Source organism: Dendrobium catenatum, unplaced genomic scaffold (assembly GCF_001605985.2).
Source record: "Dendrobium catenatum unplaced genomic scaffold, ASM160598v2 fragScaff_scaffold_1521, whole genome shotgun sequence".
NCBI lineage: Eukaryota > Viridiplantae > Streptophyta > Magnoliopsida > Asparagales > Orchidaceae > Dendrobium > Dendrobium catenatum.
The window spans coordinates 1,205,619-1,229,027 of NW_021319983.1; the positions used below are offsets into that span (position 1 = coordinate 1,205,619).

Consider the following 23,409-nt stretch of genomic DNA (forward strand, 5'->3'; position numbering starts at 1 on the left):
TTCATTTCCTCAAAATAATCATCTACAGAACGCGGGCAGAGGGCGGGATTTCAAAATTTTTTGAATTAAACGAGTTGCCGGGTTGACCCGAACCCGACCCGTTTTTTGAAACGGGTCAATTTCTGGAACCCGAACCCGACCCGTTTTGAAATCGGGTCGGGTCCAACCCAGCGGGTCCGGGTCGGGTTTTCGTGTCGTGTCAAAAATTGACACCCCTAATTAAAACCCATCTTTCTTTATTTGATTTGAAAGAAATTTTGTTATATAGAACACAAAATTTATTAAACAAATGAGTAATATAACACAATGGAGAAAAATGATTCATGTTATCGATCCCGTGTAATTGGTTAAATGCTTGTTGTTGTTGTTATTGTTGTAGACAAGACGTCCTTCAAGTAAAAAAAAAAAAATAACTTTCTTTTATTTTATTTCACATGTAATTCACTCAATGAAAAAAAAAAACATTTACTTTCTTTCTAATTTCAACCTTTCTTTTCATATTCTAACACAGCCAATGTTTATCCTTAGAGCTGCGATTTTAGCTCAAATAACATAAATCATTTGAAAAATCACAGCAACTAAGCAAAGCCACAAGCTAAATAGTTTGATCCAAGCAAATTTTCATCCAATTTTGAGCATAGGTAAATTTGCTTGATCAGGCTTGAAATTAGATAAAAATATATATTTTTTTAATTTAAAAATTCTTATTAATTTGTGTGTGACTTAGGCTTCGTTTGGGACGGCTTTTTTTCTGCTTCTTGAAGCAGCTTTTTAGTACAAAAATTTTAATTTTTATGCTAAAAAGTTGCTTCACGAAGCAGTAAAAAAGCAGTCCCAAACGAAGCCTTAGTTTATCTATGTTTTGATGGAAATTTTTGGTTGGCCAAGTAATCGATTATGCAATCGTATAATTTGCAAAAGCTAGGTCTTAGGGGGTTGTGCTAAAAAACCTTAAAATCCTCGACAATTTTTTTTTTAGCCATTTGATCAAATTTTACTACAATTAAAACTCTTATCCATCCCTTATTAATAATATGGGAAAGCCATACCCACTAGCAAATCCCCACTCTTTTTCTATCTCATAAGTTTGCCTCTAAACATCATTCCCTCTTCTGATTGTCTTATTTTTGGGACTTATCTATTCACTACATATATTGTTAACTATCACGATGATTATTTTCCAATATATGGTCATCTATTTTCTTCTATTAATCGAGCTGACAAGAATGGGTGTCAATTCGGGTCAACGGGTCGGGTTCGGGTCGAACCCAGAATTGACCCGTCATTATTCAGGTCAAACCGAACCTGACCCGTCCCGAATGACCCGGGGTTGACCCAAAATTGCTAGTTTTTGGGTAAAAAATTGGGTCAATCTTCAATTTTCGAGTAAAAAATAGGTCAATCTCGGGTCAAATACGAGTTTTCTTGTCAATTTCGTGTTAATTTCGGGTCAATTTCAAGTTGTTGGATCAACTCGAACCCGACCCGATTTTTAAAACGGGTTGATTTGTTGAACTCGAAAATGGCCCGTTTCGGGTTTGGGTTGACCCAAACCCGGATTTTTCCTGGTCGTGTTCGGGTTGACCCAAACCCGAATTTTTTCCAAGTCAGGTTCGGATCGTCTTTCGGGTCGTGTCAAAAGTTGACACCCCTACTGACAAGTTATAGTAAGATGCTTTCATGACAATACACTAGAATATCTTTTTATTTGGATTTTTAGGATAAGTATGTATCTAACTTTATGTGTAATCTGATTATTATTTTTTATTATCTATTGAATTTTGATGTCTTGACTCAGTACACTAAAATTGGTCATATGTTGTCCCTAATGAATTCCAATTTGAGAGGAAATAGCTTTAAATGCACCTTTATCATACTTTATCTAATTTTAAAAACCACTTAGATATGTTCAAAGCATTTGTCCATAATCCTATGGTCTTTGTTTTGTAGTTCATGAGATCTAAAATGATTCATTGTTTTGTTTGAATGGTTTGTTTATTTCTTGCTATATGTCATACATCTAAGGTTTAATAATTTGAGATTGAGATACATTGTAGGGAGTATGACTATAGGTCCTATTGGTTGGGCATCTAAATTTTTATTTTTTTTATGAGGCATCACCAAGGGTGGAATCATGAAGAGCTCAGGGTGGGCTATTATCCTGCAATTTCCTCATTTAAGTTTAGGTGAATCCACTTTCAAGCATTTTAGGCTATCAGATAAAATTGTTTTTTATAACTTATTAATACCCACAATTTATGAAGCTGACATTGATGTGGAAAAAAGATGGAAAAGTATGAGAATTGTAAAGTATAGTAAATGAACTATAAAAATAATTTAGCTCATTTTTGAGGTAAACAGTTCTTGCCCAATTTTGAGCGAGAATTATTTACAGTGCAAGCAAGTTTGACCACAACTAATCGTGCCTTTTCTCGGTGGCCGTCGGCCGCCACCCACAACCAACCAACACCTATGCCGCCAGCCTCCGGCCACCAATCATCGTCGTCAACCACCCATTACCGGCCACCTCCGCCACTTGCTGTCGACCACCTCCACCGCGACCACCACCGTCGCCATCATCCGCCACCGCAGCCGTCACCGCCATCCTTTGGTCACAACAACCATCGCCGGCGCCGCCACCATCAGCCACTACCACCCTCCAGTCACCACTGCTTCCACCCTCCGACCACTAGCCCACCACTGTCAGCCACCACCACCGCCACCCTCCTTCCACCACAACCACCGACCACCTCCACCCACTACTATCACCCATCGATCGCCATCATTTTTAAACTTTACACTACATTTATTTTACTTCAAATTAAAAAAATCATTTGTCTGAATTTACTTTAGACTCATGCAAATAACTCTAAAGTATTCATTTTAACATGTACTTCTTTTAGCCAACCAAACAGCCCCGTAAATAGAAAGTATTCAATTCTTTTTTATGATCTATTCACGATTTTGTATTCCAAGCTTTTGATCATGAAATGATAATTAACCTATGATAATGCTGCAAATATGACAAAGGACTGTAATAACCCAACTAAAAAAATTTAGATTTGAGTTGACTCGTTTAATAAACATGTCGTATTAAGTTTGGAATTTCCAACCCGTTTATTGAACAGGTTAAGTTCATATTAACTTGTAAACCCATTTTTGACCTGAAATGATCCAATTAATATATTTTTTTTTACTTGCATGTATAATCTTCTTATATTTTATCAAATATGTTAAATTTTATAATTGATAAGTTAGAATTTTTTTAAAAATAAAAACGGATTAATAGGTCATATTCAGGTTGATTAGATTCATGTTATATCAATTTTGAGTCGAATTCAAACCTAACCCATCAACCTGTTTTGATATTCCTTAAAGGGCATAGAAGTAGGCATCTTTACACTATCCCTCCCTAACTCCCCATTACTTGTATACCATTAATCACATTCAAGTCCTGTAAATATTTTGAAGATTTCAAGCTATAAAAATCAAGCAGCTTCATATAATTCATCTTCCTCCTACATACATCAAAAGAAGAAGAAAAATAAATAAACCATCGACAGCAACACTATATTTAAAATTACTGAAAATGAATATTGAAATTTTAAAGAATAATCTATCTATACAGGAATTACACAGCAAAATGTTTCAGACGCAATTGAGATTTCCTCCAACTACTCCTACTTACACTCAAGATTAAGGCTTCATTTGCAACAGCTTTTTTCTGCTTCTAAAACCAGGCTTTTAAGTATAATTTTTATACTACAAAGCTGTTTTAAGAAGCAATAAAAAAGCCGTCCCAAACGAATCATAATATTTCGTTTGAGACAACTTTTCTTATTACTTTTTAAAACGGCTTTCTAATACAAAAATTTATATTTTTATATTAAAAAGCTGCTTTAAAAAAACAGTAAAAAAGCTGTATCAAGCAAAGCCTATTTCAAGACAACATAAATATTCAGGCCAGTATCAATAAAACGCTATGCTAAATTATAATTTCACACACACCATCGACTGGTTCCCTGAAGGCCTGTTGATCAGTTATTGTTCATGCCCAGGAAGTACAAAGAAGCTGTCAATCCTCGTTCGGTTCAACTGAAAGAAATGTATTCAGTTCATCTGTAGCTGTCTCAAGATGTTTGATTAACTCTTGTTATTTCTGATTTAGATCTAGCAGTTCACATACTGCTTTCAGCACTCCAAAACTAATTTTTATATAGAACTGAACCAATTAAACCTGCTCAAAGAGCTCATGCCTTCGTAAGCAAATATCTTCTGAGGATGCCATGTCGTCTTCATCGTGCTTTGACATCTCACCATTCTCATTATTGAGTCGAGTTGATAGAGTAGGAGACAAAGGTGCATATGTGCCTGAGAGATGGCGAGTTACTCTTAATACACAGTTGAAGTCCCTTTAACTATAGTGGGGATGAGACAGAGAGAAGAGGAGCAATGGAGGAGAGAGGGAGGGAGAGAGAGCGAGAGAGAGAGAGAGAGAGAGAGAGAGAGAACCTCTGGTACTCTTCTCATAGTCCTTTGTAGCATGTAATAAAATTGTCCCAGACAAAACAACAATCAAGCCGCAGATTTCAGAGATTATGCTTCCTCCACTTTGCCCCTCCCAATCCTGGAAGTATGAAATATAAAATTTGAACTTTTAGGTTGAAGATTAGGTAGGTATTAGTGTAATATGTCGCCAACCTTCCTCGGTTGAATGCTGTAAACCAAGTGAAAATAAAATAAAGGCTGCAAAAAATCAAATGCTGCTTTAAAAACCAAATCAACAGACACAAATGCTCCTGTGGTGATCCATATGAAGTGGCCAAGCATGTACAAAAGATGTGTTGTAGCCTGATAGGAACCATTGATGAATTCACCAGAATAGAACAGGGAAGACGGATAAACACTAATTCCAAATGTTGAAAACACTAAAAGATGTAGGATTGATGAGGGGACAAGCAGAATAACAATGAGAGGTCTATGCTTCTAACTTTGTGTTAGACCGGTCCAGCCGGTCCACACGGGACCGGCCCAGCGAACGGAAGCGGAGGTACCGCACAAACCGAGAAGAGCAAAAAACGACTGTTTAGGAAGGATTTTGAAGGGAGTTTAGGAGGGAAATTGAATGAGGGACTTTAGAGATTTCCTTTTGAATTGTATGCATTAAATAGTTTGTTTTCGTAGGGTTAAGACATCTTGAATTTGGCTGAAATTTGAGATTTCTTAGGATTTCTTTGGCCTCTAGCAGCGTCTAGAGATTTGGGAGAGATCGATCGTCCTCTCGAATAGAGGATCAATTGTATCATCTTATTTTCTTCCGTAGTTTGTTTTCTTGCAATAATACTATTTTTTCTGGTTATCATTAGAGTTTGGAAGTGTTTTCTCGCTATTTTTTTCTTGAATTGATAGGATTTACTTGAAATCTTTAAGTGTTTCCTATAACATTGCTAGTTAAGGGTGGAAGTGGGGTTCAGCAATATGGAATCTTAATGCTATGGCACTTCGGTTTAAAGACTTGAACAAGTGGTCTGGACAGTTATCTGGGCCATTTGTTTGTATATCAGGGCTCAAGCTATGTGACAATAAGGACAGGTGGGTCAAATAACAAAATTGAGCAAACATTTAGAAAACAGATAAAGCAGACAGATCCTCAAACAGGAGAAATTATTGTGTACGCAGTCCGAACGCAGGGATATGTTCGGATGCTGCGTATTTACTGCTTATTTGTTGCGTATTTTTTGTGTATTTAATTTTTTCTACGTATTTTTTGCGTATTTATTGTGTATTTAGTAATACTTGAAAACTACAAGTGTTTCCTATCAGCTTGCAAAGAACAATGGGCGGCCAAAGAAGATGGGATGTCGACGATGATCGAAGCTGAAGAAAATGGGTGGTGGATGAAGATCGACACTGAACAAGATGGGCGATCGACGCCAAATGAGATGGGTGGTCGACGACGATCGACAACGATCGACGTCGAAGGAGATGGACGGTCGACGACTATCCTCCGCTCCAACTTCCACTCGAATGGAGAGATCCGCCGCCCCACTATCCTCATCTCCAACTTCCACTCCAATGGAGGAATTCACTGCCTGACCATTTAGTCCGCAATTAACCTGCGGCTGTTGTCCCCGACTAGCCTTCGCTCCAACCCCATTTGGTCACCCATGATTCCTCCTCCGCATCTTCTCGCGACCATACTCGCAATCTCGATCCCCTTCAACAAGATTCCGCTGCTACCAGTCCACCATTGCTGCTAGCTCCCAATCCGGCCATTCCGGCGTCGTCCCTTTGCTCCCAATACAAGCCCGCGCAACCAACCCACTTGAACATGATCCTTCCGCCGATGATATTAACATTGACGAGGAAGAGCGATTCGTCGGACCTCTTCCACCTCCAGATCCGCAAATTCCCTCTGACTCCTCCCGCGATACAACCCAGCTCTCTCCATCCGCAGCCAACCAGCAACCCATCATCCATTCTTCACTTGAACGATCCCAGATCCGAGCGAGCCCGACCCTAATTCCGCCTTCTGATTCGCTTGTGTCTTCGTCGTCGCTCCTATGCTCTTCTAGCATGCACGTACGCCTTAACGCCTAACCACTTGTTCGAGTGCAACACCACTTCCAACTTTTACTCTCATATCCACGGCCCGAGCAGATCGACAATTCAACGCCGATTTCTCCTTAGCTTTATCTCACGATCAGAGCCGCAATTATGCTTTGTATCATGACCAGAACGGCGATTATGATTCTCTCCAATGTGATTCCAATCCCAACACCAGTCCGCTTCCACTCCCATTGCCACTATGCTCCGATGATCCCAAGCCCACTCCGGCGTCCCTCAAGACTACATTTGCTCCCACTTAATTCCCATGATCCCACTACATTAATTTCTTTCAATCATTTGACCTGTTTTAGGCCCTGTTTTAGGCCTTTGAATAATGATGAAATGAGATTCAACAAGCCAGTAGTGATATCCTACAACAAGCAGCGGAGAGACGTTGCTACTGTTCAGAACATTCCTAACAATCAAATTGATAAGACCTTTACTTTTGATAAGGTCATCGGTCCATTATCACTGCAAAATTATTTGTTTGAGCAAGCAGTCTCCTCTATTGTGAGCGAAGTTCTTGAGCGTCATAACAATACTATTTTTGCATACAGACAGACATGCATTAGAAAATCATACACCATGGAAGGAGGAACAGCTAATGCAAAGAAAGGAGAACTTCCAAATGATGCTGGTGTTATTCCAAGGTTTGTTCGTCAAATCTGTGATAAGCTTGAGGGTCAGAATTCTAACTATAGTATGAAAGTTTCATTTCTAGAGCCATATAATGAGGAGATAGCCGATCTTCTGGCACCTGAAAAACCCTGAAGAACCAAGGCTCTTAGAGGACAAATCAAGAAGCCGATAGCTCTAATGGAAGATGGAGACTTGGGTTTTGTCTTCAAGTATTCTCCAAGGAAATTCAATATAAAGGTTGAGCAAAGTGCAAGGCAACAACAAAAAGTAGACATGTATATGAGGAGCACGCAGCAATTCACAGTCTTTAGCCAATATGAAGCTTCTAAAGTCCTGCATGAGGCTTCTAAAAGCTGGCTTTGAGCTGGATGTGTTTGTTGAAACTAGTTTGGCCTCGATGTATGCATAATGTGGACTCATTGATGATGCCCAACAGGTATTTGTTAAGATACCTGACAATGATGTTTATTTTTACAACACGATGATTTCAGATCTTGCAATACATGGTAAGACTGATGAAACAATTCATTTGTTTGGGGTGATGGTATGGCAAGACTAGACTTCTATTTTGCTGCTGGGAAATGCCAGGCTAATGATGACCCATGATGAAGAGACCCTCAGATCCTTTGAGGGAAGTAATGTTAAGTGTGCTTTTTTGTCTAAGAAATGCTCGTTGCGTCATGAGTATTATTGGAGGGATTGATCTTTCTGTTGGAGGATATGTTAATTCTCAAAAATGTAAAATCTTCGACCTAGTAGGACTAATTGTAATATATGCAGCACGTCCATCCTAATGATGCCTCGACGGAGTCAATCTCTTTTGATACAAGGGGAGTATGATGTGGACATCTTAGTTATAATATCCTTAGGGAAGTATACCCTTTAATGCCTTATAGTTCCTGTTTCGTTTTGTTGCTTTCCACTACCAAATTACCTTTTTAGTTACAAAAGTACAAAACTACCTATTTCTAGATTGTTCTATTACAAAGTTACATATAGCTGACGTAAAGAGTCTTGGGGCTCAATTAATGAAGAACATTACATCTCTTTGAAGCTTTAAGCTTGTGCTTGTCCCTGGATTGGGAATTCCTTCAAATAGTTTTGATTCTTCCGCCAATCCCCTACATTAAAAATTCAAGTGAATATAATGCTCTTGGTTCATGAACAAAGGATCAGGATAAGGTGGCCATAATTGATCCCCCACCAGTCGCCTAATCTTGTTTCTAATATCAAATGAATAAAAAAAGGTAAGAGTAAAATAAATCAAATAGATGGATGATAGGAAACGCTTGTAGGAATCCAAATTTACTTGATTGAATTTAAATTTTCAACAAGATTCCAAACCAGAAATAAAAAGTATTTTGGTGGAAACACTAATGAGAAACAATATTGATTGATAATAGATAGAAGAAAATAACAAACTATAATGGATCCTCGATTGGAGAGGAGGATCCGGCCTCCCAATCTCTAGCTAGCGGCTAGAGCCGAAACCAATCCTAAGAACAAACTAAATTCAGAAAACACTCAATATCCCTAACCCTAAGAAAAATCTCCCAGTTAAAGCAAACAATAAACAATAAATTCCAAAACATCCCCTCCAATTTGATTTTCCCTCCTAATGACCCCCTTAAAATCTTCTCTAATGGCTGTTGGACCCCACCTGGATAGAAAGCACAGGAACATCTGGGCGGAAATCCTGCTCCTGGGTGAAATCCCGCTTTTGCTTCGTCGTTTTGGCACGGGCTAGTCCCGTGTGTTGGACCTGCAAGACCAGTCCCTCCTGGACCTGTTTATCAATGGATTCATCATGGGATGCTTTTCCATGTAAATAGCTTAGCTCTTTTACCTCTTTTGCTCCCTTTTACATTGTAGCTTTCAAGCTATTCCCATGGAGGTTTGGAAAAAGTATGATATATGTCAAGAAGTTCGGTGGCATGAGACTTATCAATCTTAGATCTTTTGGGTACATGAATTTAAAAATCAATTGATAATATAAAATTTTCTCTTGCTAGCTGTATCTTTGATGAAAAATACATTAAGGAAGGTGAAGTCGCTTATTTTGGTTCATCAAATGTCCCTATACTCTCCTAGTATATAGTATTGTATGTATAAATGTTTAAATATATTAATTTTGTTTGTATAGATGCCTTTGCATTTGAATTTACATTACTTATCATATGAGGTTTAGTAGAAATTTATAAAATATTTTGTAAAACCATAGGCACGCCTCAAATCAACTAAGAAGTTCATTTGACATTGAGCATTTACAGGTAAACTCAAGCTTAACTTGAACCAAAATCAAGATGTGAAAATTCATATAAGCTTGACTTGTTCAAACGCACTTTATCGCCCCCACATTAGCATGCTATGCTTTCAGCTCTTCTTATTTATTTTGCTTATATTAAGCATATAAAATATTTTTAAATTCAAAAATCACTATAGAAAAATCTACCTTGTTTTCTTTTAGCTTACACCTCTTTGGTTACCTGACTTCGTTGGAAGGATTCTCAAAAGGTTGCTGTCTATTCATTGAATGGAAGAATTCAATTCAATTTTCAAAGTAAACTTACAAGGCTTTTAAGTAGAAAGTTCTGGCTTCCAGACAAATTTCTAGAACAAGAGGGGCATCACTTAATAAAAAACCAAGAATTTGTCTGCCCTCAGTTCACATAGCAATAATAAGATGCGTAATTAAGCAATAGGTACTTCGACAAAAAAAAAAAAAAAAGAAACATAGCTAAATTTGTATCTAACCGTTAGCTTGTCAAAGAGAATTAGCAAAGCTCTTTCAAAATAGTCCAACAACACTAACCTTGTTCAAATAATTCATCTGTGTGATCACGCATGTGAGGACTACCAGCATAAAAAACCATGTCTCTGGATAAACCAACTGATTGTTCCCCTCAAAAGTCAACTTAAGAGAAGTTCCCAGAGCTTTAACACTCATTACCTGAATAAAAAATATAAGATATAAATATGCCAATAAGGATTTCAGCCACATTAAGGCTTCAAATAATATAAGAAACCAATGAAGAAGATGAACGTAAAAACTTACTGAAAGAGAGCCCATCAAAGAACAAATGCCTGTGAATATCAAAACATTGGAGTGGCCATAGCGAGGAGAAAAGTGGAAAACAAGCACAGAAACCAGCACGATAACTGAGGCAACATACAGAAGAAAAGCTGCAAAATAACAAAAACAAACAATCTGAGATCATCATAATTGAACCATATCAACAGAGAAGAAATAGTAAATATATAAGACAAATCATAGTGCACAACATAATATAAAAAGGAGAGATCTTTTACATATTTGAGTTGCCTTCTGCCATATTTCTTGAACAGAAGTTATTGGTCTCTCCTGCGGAGCATGAATTACAATCACCATGGATCCAGCAATGCACATCACACATCCTAGGATCCCAAGGCTATGCAACCTCTCTTTCAAAATAAAATGGGCTAAAACAGCACTACACATCCCATTTGAGTTCTTGTTAGAAAAACTTGAATGGTCAATTACAATCTTATATAGTTCAAAAAACTCTATTCAGTCAAGAAACTACCTAACAATAATGCTCAATGCACCAAGAGGAGTAACCAGAACTGCAGGTGCAAAAGCATATGCAATAAAGTTGGCGATCTCTCCAACAATCACTGGAAATTAAATCATCATTGAATCATTGATACTATTAGAAATAATATCAAAGAGGTGTAAAGAAAGAAGATCATAAAAAATATAACAATAGCCAATATATTCTTGCAAGTTGGAAAATAGTATAAAACTATAACTTGCAATCGGAATGATAAAAAAAAGGAAGGAAACGAGAATAAAAGACTCACTGGTGATCATGCCAGTCCACCATAAGGGCTCCAGGAGATAGGCATACCCACCAACCCCTGCAGAATATCAAACGCCAATTTCATTAAAGATTGATTAAAGAGGAAGGATGGAGAGATTCCTAATATTAAAAAAACATAACCAGCTCGGACTCCAGAAGCTGCGGCGGCCCTCTTCAAGCCCTTCTTCTTGATGATGAAGCTGGCACCAATAAATCCGCTTGATAAAAGAGCCAAGATGAAGCCAGTAAGATTGTCCTTGGAGAATCCCATCGCGCTTCAGAAACCTAATTCCCCTCTCCTCCGCTCAGCCTTTCCTCCCAAATTCCCCCCTTTCTTCCTTCTCTTACTTTCTCTCACCAGTTTCCTTCTCTAATCATTATAAATCCGTAGTAATCTCTCCAAATGCCTCCTGAAATCGTCCAAATTGGTGGCTATAATTTCCCTTCTTCTTTATCGTCACATCCCCCAACCCTGTCTCTCTTCCTCATTTCCCTGTTTAATGAATATAACCAAAAAAAAAAGAAGGAATTTTAAAAAAAAAAAAAAAAAGAAGGAATTTTGGGCAGGAAACTTTTGGTTTTTTCGCGGATAGAGATTGGTTTGGGAGTGGGAAAACAGCCAACCCGGCTATCGATGGCCTTTCACGCGCGTTTGATTACTTGGCGGACCTTCGACATTAAGCTAAGCAATACAAGTTTCGGCAACGGAACTAATAGAGCTATTAAAAATGTTACCAAAATTTTGGAAATTATGAATAGATATATTAATTAACTATAGAATATATGAATATGATAATTAATTATTTTTGGTTGAATGTAAGATTAAAAAAATAATAGAAATATTGCCTTTTTTATTTTTAAGTTGAAATAAATAACATTTGATCTCATCATATATTTATGATGACCTATTAAGGCTTTATTTGGACGACTTTCTTACTACTTTTTAAAGTTATTTTTTAGCTTAAAATTTGTTTGACTATAGAATGCAATGGGGGTGATTTTCTTGAATAAGTATCCCTCTTATATATATCTCGGAAGCATCATATATCACTTTCAGTGCTTTTGAAAAGTATATTGGCATAAGACTTTTGCTACCCTAACTTGTTTAGAACTTACCAAAGGTACTCCAAAGTTTTTTTCTCATCAATATTTTTTATCATCAAACTATGTTACTAAGAATCTCCCAATACTCAACCGGGTTTAGCTGGGTTGGGGGGCGGGCGAGTTTCGTTGGGAACCCCCAACCAATGTTCAAATCCTCTCTCATACGGCACAACCCCTTAAGTGAGGAGAAAATAACTGCAGATTCTGCACCTGTGAGGTTGGTTGCTGGTAGGCTCGCCGAGAGATTAGTTACGCCGTTAAACGCCTCCTAAGAGGGGTGGTAGCAGGTAGATACTCCCGTTCAAAAAAAAAAAAAAAAAAAAAAAAAAAAAAAAAAAAAAAAAAAAGAATCTCCCAATGAATAAATTAAGGACATTAATATTCATCAACTCATAAATATACATGTACATTTGACAATCCAAAAAGCATCAACAATAATTTATATAGCTCATTAGGATATTTAATTGGAGTATTCTATTCATCCATAGGTTTAATCCTAGTTTAATTTACTCACTTTTCAAATCAATCTTAGAGAATTAGTTATATCTTGAAACTAAATCAAACATATCGTCTAATCTTGAAATGAAAATTTATAAATATGGTAATCTAACTTAAAACTCTTATCTCTTCATATGTTCTCCAAACATCATCTTTCTTGGGAATGGTGAATACAACATAAGGACTAAAGTTGGTATGGATGAACACTTTTCAAACTAAGACTTCGTTTGAGACATCTTTCTTACTACTACATAAAGCAGCTTTTTAGTACAAAAATTTTAATTTTTATACCAAAAAGTTATTTTAACAAGCAGTAAAAAAACCTTCACAAACGAAACCTACATCATCTTCCTATATTTTCTATTTGATATGCTTAATAGGAGGGTATATATAATATGGAAGATTGGGAAAATATGAACCATGCACTAGGTTTATAGCATATTCAATGTGTGTCATATATGGTAACTCTTCAAGTGAATCCTCAATGGCAACATCATTAAACACACTCGACATATCTAAGACTATGAGTCTCAATAAGCATGGGTGTAACTTCATATGAAATAAGTGAAGTTAGCAAAATTTTGATTACAAACTTCTATAACAAACTCTATCTATCTTATGATCAATTTCAACATGAATGAAATAATGATAAAATTTAAATAAAAAATAGTCTCCATAAGTATAGAAGTTCTAATAGAAAACAATTATAACTTTGCATTTCTCTTTTGATTATGCTTAGGCTGACCATCATAATTAAGTGTTTATGATGCTAATAGGAAGGCTTCATATATAGGCATGACTAAAGAAAACTCTTTGGACTTATCCTTATGCATAGTCCTAACAATAACGAATAATATTCATGCTATATAACCATGAGCTAACAAGATCTATGTTATATCCACAAGAAGATTATCACACCATACTGATAGGCACTAAAACATTAAGTAGTTGTAAGTAGGGGTGTCAATATCAGACATGACCCGAAACTCGACCCGAAGCCAACCTGAAAAATTTTGGGTTCAGGTCAACCCGTTTGCATTACAGGTTCGGTTGTGGTTTGAGTTTTCGACCCATTTTGGAAAATCGGGTTAGGTTCGGGTTGACCCGGAAATCCAAAATCAACTCATTTGACCTCTTAATTTGATCGCATCCACGTCTAGTTGCGTCATGCCAGCCCTGTCGAGTCGTCATCAGCTCATCGCATCTCATCCCTTTTTTGTCGTGTCAGGCCGTCGTCGCCATGCAGGTAGCTCCGGCAGGCCATTCCACAGGCCGAGGCGGCGAAACCGCACCAACATGCTAGCCATCTCACGAGAGCGAGACCCAAGTCAACACTCAGTAGTTGCAGGTCACACCGGCAGGCAGCTCTGCATCAGTAGGTCGCGTCGGAAGGTCGCTTCGTAGCCGCAGGTCGCTGCCTCGCCTACGAAGCTGTCGCCATGCCGCCTCAACCCACATTGGATGCCTCATGGCTCGCGTTCGCAACTTCGCATGTGTTTTCACAGGTTGGGTCGGTCAATTTGTACCCCGCACGGGTCAGGTTCGGGTTGAAAATGTGAACCCATTTGCAAAATCGAGTCGTGTTCGGGTAGACCCAGGTCAACACGGATTCGACCCGAACCCAACCTGCCGACCCGTTTTGAAGTAATTGTTCACTCAATCATGTGGAAGGGCTTCAATTAGGGTTCAAACTTTAAGTTTGCTTTTGTAAGAGTATGTGTTAAGATATCATTCATTATGACATTACAAACATCAATGAATAACCCACACTTTTTTCATTACATGCAAAATATATACTAAACCTATTCCTTATCCTCCAATCCTCATTATCAGTCCTAGCTATTGAAAAACATCTCATCATGCTAAGTTAATTCCATTGGTAGCATCTATCTCCTAATCAAACAATGATGTATCAACATAGAGCATACTCATAATGAGTTACATTATCATCCCCAACTTTTCTTAAGTATATACTTGCATTATATGGAATGTTAATAGATGGACTCAATATGTCTAAATTTCTTTAATATTTTATTAACAAAATATCTTTGGAGTATTTGATGCGAGTGATCTTTCCTTCTTAATTTGATTGATTTAAAGGAAATACAAAGTAATTTTTTTTAATCTTATTAGCTTTATTAAATATGTTTAATGATGTAATATCACTTTTAATTACCAAGAATCCATTTGCATTAATATTATGTATAGTATAATTTCATTGTGCTACCAATCTTCCAAATTCACTATCCCCATCAATCTAATGTCTTAAATTGCTATGTTATGTCATCACAAGTAGTGAGATATACTTATAAAACTATTAAGCTTTGTGCACAAAATTTTCAAGTATTATTAGAGACTATCTCATTGATAATATTTAATTTTTTTTTCTTTTCTAATACATACACATTGTCTTAATGTTTGATGCATCTAGATTTTATATTAGGTTCCTTTAGAACCTTTAAGTATTTTACTAATTCTTAAGCCTAGATATGATAAAATAATTGTTATCTTCAAATTTCCAAGTAATATATTGGTTTGAGATTTGACCTATATCCTTTCCATTAAAAGTTTAAATCCAAAAAAAAAAAAAAAAAATTCAACTTCATTATTATTTTGTGCTTCATTCATAAAGATCTCCTTGTTCCCTAAAGCATAAACCTAAATTTATTTATTTTACACTTATCATACTAATTATATTCTTCTAGACTCTAACATTTAATATATTCCATCAATATTTGATGTTGACCCCTTTCTTTTTATAGTATCGTTAATGTTTTTCTTACATAAAATATTTTCAAGTTTTTTGCCAAAATAAGTTTGAAAATGTCTATTTAATAATCTTAACTTTATATTACTAATTTTATTAGCTTATAATAGTCTTCCTTAAGGCAGTCTCCAACTGAACGTTAAATCAACGTTTGCCGTCTACGATCAGTTGCTCCACCCGAACATGAAAACATGTGACATTCGCATGATGTGAACAGTGCGACGCTAATATTGGCATGTCATTGTTCACCAACGCAATTTTTTTTTAGATCAAAAAATTATTCTAAAATGTTTAAATTTTAAAAATTTGATCCCAATACTTTAGTTCAACCAATCATTTATGAGGGCAATATACTAATTCTAATGCTTAGTTGCATGTGTACTTTTTTGTTCATATTTATATGTTCTAATGTAATTTTTATTTTATTAAGTTCATATTTGTATTCTGAATTAATTTATCGAGTAAGATTTATTTTTGTTAAAAAAAAATTATAAGTAGTTCTAATTCGAAAAATTGATAAATATAAAGATATAATTAAAAATAAATATTAAAAAATGAGAAAGAATATACACGGAATATTCTTTTTTGTGTAAAGAAATAGAATTTGGTTTGATATGAGTTACTATTTAACATGATTGTTATTGTATTTTATAGTGAAAAATGAGTTTTTCGGTTGGAGATGGCCCAGTCCTCATCATGGCAAACTTCATACAAATCATTGTCTAGATTTTGAAAAAAAAAAAGTAGTTATAACCAACACCTCCTCCTTTGTTGGTTGTACATAAGAGAATTTCTAGAGTTGAATATATCAAATAATTTAATTCTTATTGAAGACTGTATTTACCAAAAAACCACTGGTAAAACAATCATCCCATCCCTAAACACTCAATCTCATGATTCAGAAACCCTCACTCTTGCTTCTCATTTTATAAGACCTAAAGTATAAACATTGGCATTGCCACTTTGATCATTGCTACTTGGTTTTTGTCATCTATCCAACATTTTTGGGTAATCGTAGAGTTTATTGCATACACTTTTCTCACTACTATTGTTGTTGCATGCTAGAAACTTAGCGTAGATAGGGCGAGGGATTAATGTCTTAGCTTTATTCAAAGATCCAACACATGCACAAAATAAAAGAAGATTATAATTTTTACACGAAAAACTCAAAATGAAACAAAAAAATGACAAAGCATATCCCATATGAAATGATCCACTATACTGATAGAAAGTTTAAAGATCAATTCTTCCTCGTAATTAGAGAAAAAATGATTATAAAATTTATAACACAACATTCTATCAATCTCTTGTGGTTATAATTGAGAATTTGTGAGAAATAATAAAGTTTGATGACAAAAGTTGGATTAAGATAATCTGACAATTTGCTTATAATTAGTTAGATGTGCTCAATGATTTGAATCGATTTCATAATTTTTTTGAATCTATAAAATGCCTTATGATTGCGAAGAAGAGCACGCATGAGAATTCTTTTTGTGCTTAATGGTCATATGTAAGTCCTCATTAGAATTTTCTTTACATGATTACTTATGTTTGGTATAATTTTATAATTTTATTAAGATTTCTTTTTATATGTTTAACCCATTGTAGTATCCAGCTTATAAGATTAAAGATATCATAAGGAGTGAGCTTGATGTTTTTCTTTTTCGTATTTTGGAAAAAAAAATTTAGGTGTTAATAAATTTTTAATTAATAAAATTGAGGTAATTTTTTATAAAGACAAGGAAGGAGAGGAAGATTAATGGTGACCTCTTAGACAAAGGGAAAGAAGAGGACAAAGGGTTTGTCATCATCAATAGCTTTTGGCCAAATAAGAAGAAGAAGAATATAAGGGAGATTCGATGTTATCGACTTGTAGTCAGAGGAAAGAGGATGCTCTATTCTTGATTTCTTGGTCAAAGCATGAAAGAGAAAGGGGAGAGAGAGAAGAGAAGGGTTCCTTAGCCAATGTGGCTTAATGGCTATTGATACGTCAGCAAAAATCATTTTGATCGAACACAAATCTAGAAGCATATATAAGTTGATAACTTTCAAAATTAAATTTGGGGCAATCTAAACTCTAATTTCAGCAAACTTATAGTCATACTAAACTTCTAGAAGAGATGAGCATACCAATACTAAAATCAATCCAATTCGAGCCCAAATGAGTCCAAATTGAGGGGTAACGCACATTTGAGAGGTTCAAAGTATAAATTGAATGATCGAATGATATCCAAATATAGCATGCTTATAGTCAAAATAAGTGGATCGACGAGACAAATCTAATGAGCCTAAGCGCTTAATTTAGACATCATTATGGCACTTAAATGCATGAATAAATGCTATATGATCACGAGAATCAATATGAACCGTCTGATGGAGCAATCCAAATTTGGTATGTATCTTCTCCATATATACAGAGTGTGTCACTCATGAAAATCTATAAATAGCATCATGTTTGCATTATAAAGTGACCCTTTGATTGAAGATTGAAGAGAGCTTTGAGACTTAAAAGATCATAGAGTTCTATCCAAGCACCACCGCCAACAAACTTTCGTCGACCATTGCAAGATCAATGCCCAACCCCGAACAACCGCCCGTCTATCGACCGTCACCAGACCACCAACCGCCATTATATATCCGCTCTGCCGCCTATTGCCACTAAACCTCTACCCGTTTGCCAACCGTCAAATTTCGTCAGACTTCCGCCTGACCACTAAATAGTCATCAGACCACCACCCATCCATAGATCACCGCTGGACCTCCGCCCAGCCACCGTTCGCCTGATACGGTCCCTCTGACACCCTTTGGACGCAAGGCTATGGTACTTCCAACCACCTTCGGGCACTTGACTATGGTCCCTCCGACCTCCGTTGTCTGACTACGGTCCTATTGACAAAACAAACAGGCTCACTTTCTCCTGAGAACAACTCTCATATCACTAGATTCTTCCAACTCCAACCATGTAATGTACTCATTATGATGTATATTTGCTATATTAAGCCAAGGCCTTATCTCGAGGAACAGTCTCATTTGTAATCAATAATAAAGACTAGTGAATTCTTTTTAACTCGCCAAAGCCAGTGGGTTTTCTCCCATTTTAGGATTTTTTCATGTAAAAATTATGGTGTCTCTTATGATTACTGCACCCTTCTCCATTTATATGTATGTGTGCAATATATTCAATTAAAGCTAAGACATTAAGCTATTCACTTATCTACCGTTACGAATATTCTGACCCGCAACAACTACAAAGGAAAGTAGAACTAGCATATGAGAGCAATGACCTAGCGTCGAGCTATTAAATCGAGGGTTTAAGGTGGCAAAGAGGAGTAGTAATTTCATGATGATTGTGGTAGAGAGGGACGTCACGGTTAGGCAAACGATCACGTGGAGCGAGTCGAGGTTGGTCAGGGTTAGGCTTTGATGATTTTGTGCAATCTCATTTTATGTTTATAATATAGTCTTCATTATATTGATTGACTAATTGAATATGAATAATATGGAATGACTCACCATGATGTCCTTGCCAAAATTTAAAATAAAAAAATTTAAGGTTTCCAATGGATTTTTTATAGTAAATCGATCAAAAAAACAAAATAAAAGAAGTAAAAAAATTTACTCCAAGTTCCATCAAAGCATGTACTCTAGCAGATTATAGCCTTCTTTGTCAAAAAAAAAAAAAAAAACCAAAAATTTATTATTTTCTTACCGTAAAAATCAAAATTACACTTTGCTCCTAACCAATTTCAGTTAACCTGATCAGATTGGAGTTCACCTGTAAGGTCAGTGCTGGTCAATGGCAATCGCAACCAACTTTTTCCTCTGATCTATGGTCTTAAAATAGCATTGTTTATAACTTTGTGATCTACCGACCACATTGCTGGTGAAGATTTAGGTTTTACTAAAGATTTTTTATTTCAATTTTTTTTTTACTTAAAAAACTGTTTTATGAAGCAATAAAGAAACCTGTTCCAAACGAAACCTTAGAGTCTTGTGCGGCGGATTATCAATTAAATTTTTTTTTTTAAAAGTTGATATATTATCAAAAATTATATTGATCAGGCACGAATCTTGAGGCAAAAATCAAGTTGAAAAACTTAAGAATTTAAATCCGGGACCATTTGAACTCCGATTTCAGCAAATTTATAATCGAACTAAGGTCTCGAAAATACAAACCCAAGCAAGAAGAGAAGAGAATGAAGCAAAGAAGTAAGAAGAGAAGGAAGAGAACTCCATTGCCGCCAGACTCTTCCTTGACGACCACCGGACTTCCACCTGCAAGAGTTATGCCCGACCGTCGACTGACGCCGGAGTTCTGCCTGATAGCTGACTGACGTCGAATTTTTGCCCGACCGTCAATTGTAGCCGGATTTTTTCCCGACCACCAAACATCGCCAAATTTCCTGTCTCCGTTTGTAATTGAATTTCAACACGATAGTTTATTATTGTAAACAAATCGTCCTTAATTTTAGGGACGAGTCAGCCACTTGTAATATAAGCTAAGTGGAATCCTTTCAACTGATCGCGGCGCCTTCATTTTTTCCTTTTCCAGGATTTCCATGTAAAAAATTTGGTGTTACATTTTACTTTTATTTGTGTGATGGATATTCGTACAACGCTGAGTCGAAAATTTTCTAACTCTATTGTCGCGTATATTTCAGCCCGCAACAAGAGTAGATCCACTACTCTAGTTAGCTTCGATGGAAGTTAGCATGCACTAATATCTTCCAAGAATGTTAGGAACCTAGATTTCTCCGTGAAAAACCATTTAGAAATGAATGCTTAGTGACGAGGCAACATACATTAAGGGCTTAGTAATTCAGAGAAGATTCAGGACCAAAAAAGCTATCGCCTTAAATGAAGGCACGTCAATAGGGCGAATTATTAATGATCGGACATTCGGACACCCAATCCAGATGCGCCATGTCACCCGAATACACTGGGCCCCGATGTATTTGGGTGACGTGGCACATCTGAATCCAGACACCGAACGTAATAATTAGCAATGGAGGCTAGCTATTGGAGTGACAGCTCCTAATTGGCGGAGTCGAGGACAGCAATTTCACTGGAGCTGGATTCCGACTTCTTAACAATAGACCACAACGGTTAGAAGATCAGTCTGACTTGGAAGACTCAGTCCAAATTGGTCGAGTCAATTAGGGCCACCGTTCAACTATATCAAACATTCTCAGACCGTTCTATCCTCTCTAAGTCTACGCGAATGCCAGGCACTAGCTTTAGTAAATTGAACTATATCAAGGGCATGTTTGGAATAGCTTTTTTATTATTTTATTTTCTAGATAATTGTTTCGCTTATTTTAGCTACTAATTTTTTGTTATTTTTATTAAAAGATGATAGTATATAGTAACTAAAAAATAAGCTAGTATATGATTTTTTAAAGAAAAAACATTTATAATATTCATAATAATTAAAGAAATTATTTTTTTAACAACTTTGCAATAAAAGCTAACAAACCTTAAATCAATTTTTTTGAACATTTAGGTTAATTAAGACAAATTCACACACACATCACAAACATAAGACTAGAATCTAAGACCTCTTAGTTGGATTATCTCCAACAAAAAATCTCATTTTACACTCCAAAATACAATAATACTCTAAAATGCAATAATTCATCTCCAACAGAACTCCATTTTTAACATAAAATAGGAATATTGAGTATATTCCTTCTCCAACCAGAAGAAATGAAGGAAAAATGTCGTACATGAACAATGAGACGCTAATATATTGTTCACCTCGCGCAAAATGGCGTTGAATCTGACGTTCGATTGGAGCTCCGTGGCCACTGCAAAGGCTTTGGGGTTTCGTTTAGAGGTGTCGATTTCAGGTCACAGGTCGGTTTAGGGTCGAACCCCGAACTGATCTGGTACTATGTGGGTCAACCTGAACCTGACCCATTTTTACAAACTGGATGATTTTTCGGACCCGAACTCGATCCGCTTCAGGTCGTGTGGGTCAACCCGACACGACCCGAATGACTCAAATCCGACAAAAAATTGCAAGTTTTTGGGTTAGAAAATGGGTCAATTTCTGATTTTCGAGTCAAAATTGAGCTTTCGGGTCAAATGTGTCAATTCAATTTCTGGGTCAAACTGAACTCGACCCAGTTTCTGAAACGGGTCGATTGGTTGAACCCAAACCCAACCTGTTTTGTGTTCGAGTTGACCCTAACCCGAAATTTTGAACATATTCATGTAGAATATTCGGGCCGTGACAAATATCGACACCCTTAGCTCGTTTGGATAAGCCCCAATCAATATATTAAGAAGAGTTGCATCCTTAAATTAAGATCGATTCGCTTCTTTTCAAACCAGATTTGTGGAAACATCAAAACAAAAGTGTACTCCCTCTCATAAAAAAAAAGTTTATGATCATATGATGATAATGTTAAAAATTTGCAAATTAAAAAAAGATGAGAATAACAAAATAGAAGGTGGGAGACCCAGATTCTTACCAGTCGAGCAAGTTCCACGTTTTGTCGCGGGTGGCAGCATGAAACGAAGCACAACGGGCTGCAAGCCACCATGAAGTTGCGCCTCGATATCCGGCCAGCTACAGCTACGACCCAGATTTTTCATGGAAAAGTTTTCGTGAGCTGAGCCAGCAAAAGTAAGCACTCCAAGCAATTTCATCCCAACTGCTACGCAACACTCAGGTGACCTCACTGCAACTCTGCACGACGGAGACTGCCCAGTAAACCCACTTTGCCCTGCGCCTCCTGTTACCGCATATCCGTCCTATTGACCTTCTTCTTCACCGTCTCTCCCTTCCATAAAGCCAGTAAACCGAAGCTGCTAAGAAGCTTCCCTTGTCCTCGATCACCACTACCCCATCACCTTCTCACCATAGCAAGCGACTTGTTATGTCACCATTTTCACATTGAAGATGGCGATATGCGCGCCAAAAAACAAAAAGCACTAAGTACTGTTCTCAATTTGCCAGTATTTCAATCCTGAAATCCGGCGAAGCTTCCGCGAAGGGCACTCTCCCGAATCCCTTCTTTTAACCATCGCATTCAGGCATTCCTCCCTCCAAATTTCTCCCATCCATTAGTTCACATAACAAGCAAGACAATATCCATGAGGATCATTAGCTGCCCTTCTTCCTTCTTATTCGGCTCCTCCAAGAAAAAGAGCCGAGGCGATACCACCCCATCCTTAGCCTCGAACTACGCTTCATCCCCTTCCAACGATCAAACCACCACCCCGAAATCCGTTCTGTCTCCAAAGCCCCGGCGCAGAGCCAGCCGCCGCAGAGAGGAGCAGAGTAGCTCTTCGTCCTTTGAAGCGGCGTCCGGTGCGGCCGAGGGGGAAAGTACAAAGGTCACGCGGCGAGAACTAGAGATCGTGCTTCGGCGGCTTCAGCCAAAGCCTCCGACGGAAGACGAGGTCGCGGAGATGTTAGCTGAGGCGGATCGGCGTGGAGACGGTCAATTCAGCGTGGAGGAAATCGCCGCGCTAGGATTTGACACTGGTGGCCCTGCCTCCCCTGATCTAAGAGAGACATTCGCCGTATTCGACGGCGATGGAGATGGAAAGATCTCTGCTGAAGAGCTCCGCGGCGTGTTCACCACTCTCGGCGACGAGCTCTGCACGCTTGAAAATTGTCGACGGATGATCGGCGTCGTCGATACCGACGGCGATGGATTCGTTTGCTTTGATGAATTCGTGCGGATGATGCGAGGGCAAAGGTAAGTCGTCGGAAGAAGTAGAATTAGGGGAAGAAATCTCATCAGTTGAATGATACGAATTTTTCTCTGATCGCAGTGGTGATCGATCAGGGATGTGTTGGTGTGTATCGATAGCTCTGTAACGATGTTCTGTATGTTTGTTTCAGTTAGCTCTTTTAGTTGTTTGGTTCTGGTTGGCTTAGCCGGCACGGCGACGGGTAGTTGTAATGGCGATTTGCAATATTCAGTCAAGCGCTTATCA

The 23,409-nt window shown here is 37.2% G+C and overlaps 2 protein-coding genes across 2 annotated transcripts; one reads left to right on the top strand and one right to left on the bottom strand.

Moving 5' to 3' along the window:
• Positions 1–3,569: 3,569 nt before the first annotated feature.
• On the bottom strand, positions 3,570–11,595 carry LOC110111989 (probable magnesium transporter NIPA3). The gene is made up of 8 exons (XM_020844061.2): positions 11,229–11,595; positions 11,089–11,145; positions 10,812–10,902; positions 10,558–10,718; positions 10,304–10,431; positions 10,061–10,198; positions 4,513–4,627; positions 3,570–4,371 (listed from the first exon to the last, which is right to left on the bottom strand). Exons 1-8 carry the CDS (start codon positions 11,356–11,358, stop codon positions 4,232–4,234), a joined length of 960 nt encoding a protein of 319 aa, XP_020699720.1. The 5' UTR covers positions 11,359–11,595; the 3' UTR covers positions 3,570–4,231.
• A 10,249-nt stretch (positions 11,596–21,844) lies between these two features.
• LOC110111990 (probable calcium-binding protein CML36) lies at positions 21,845–23,409 on the top strand. The gene has a single exon (XM_020844062.2). It carries the CDS (start codon positions 22,558–22,560, stop codon positions 23,170–23,172), a length of 615 nt encoding a protein of 204 aa, XP_020699721.1. The 5' UTR covers positions 21,845–22,557; the 3' UTR covers positions 23,173–23,409.

Bases quoted from the DNA above. Each gene is read 5' to 3' on its own strand.
- LOC110111989 (XM_020844061.2), bottom strand. From the start codon at position 11,358: ATGGGATTCTCCAAGGACAATCTTACTGGCTTCATCTTGGCTCTTTTA. The intron at 10,719-10,811 runs GTAGTTTCTTGA...TGGGATGTGTAG, and splicing joins GCATTGAGCATTATTGTTAG to TGCTGTTTTAGCCCATTTTA. The intron at 10,199-10,303 runs GTAAGTTTTTAC...TTTTTTATTCAG, and splicing joins CTTTGATGGGCTCTCTTTCA to GTAATGAGTGTTAAAGCTCT.
- LOC110111990 (XM_020844062.2), top strand. From the start codon at position 22,558: ATGAGGATCATTAGCTGCCCTTCTTCCTTCTTATTCGGCTCCTCCAAG.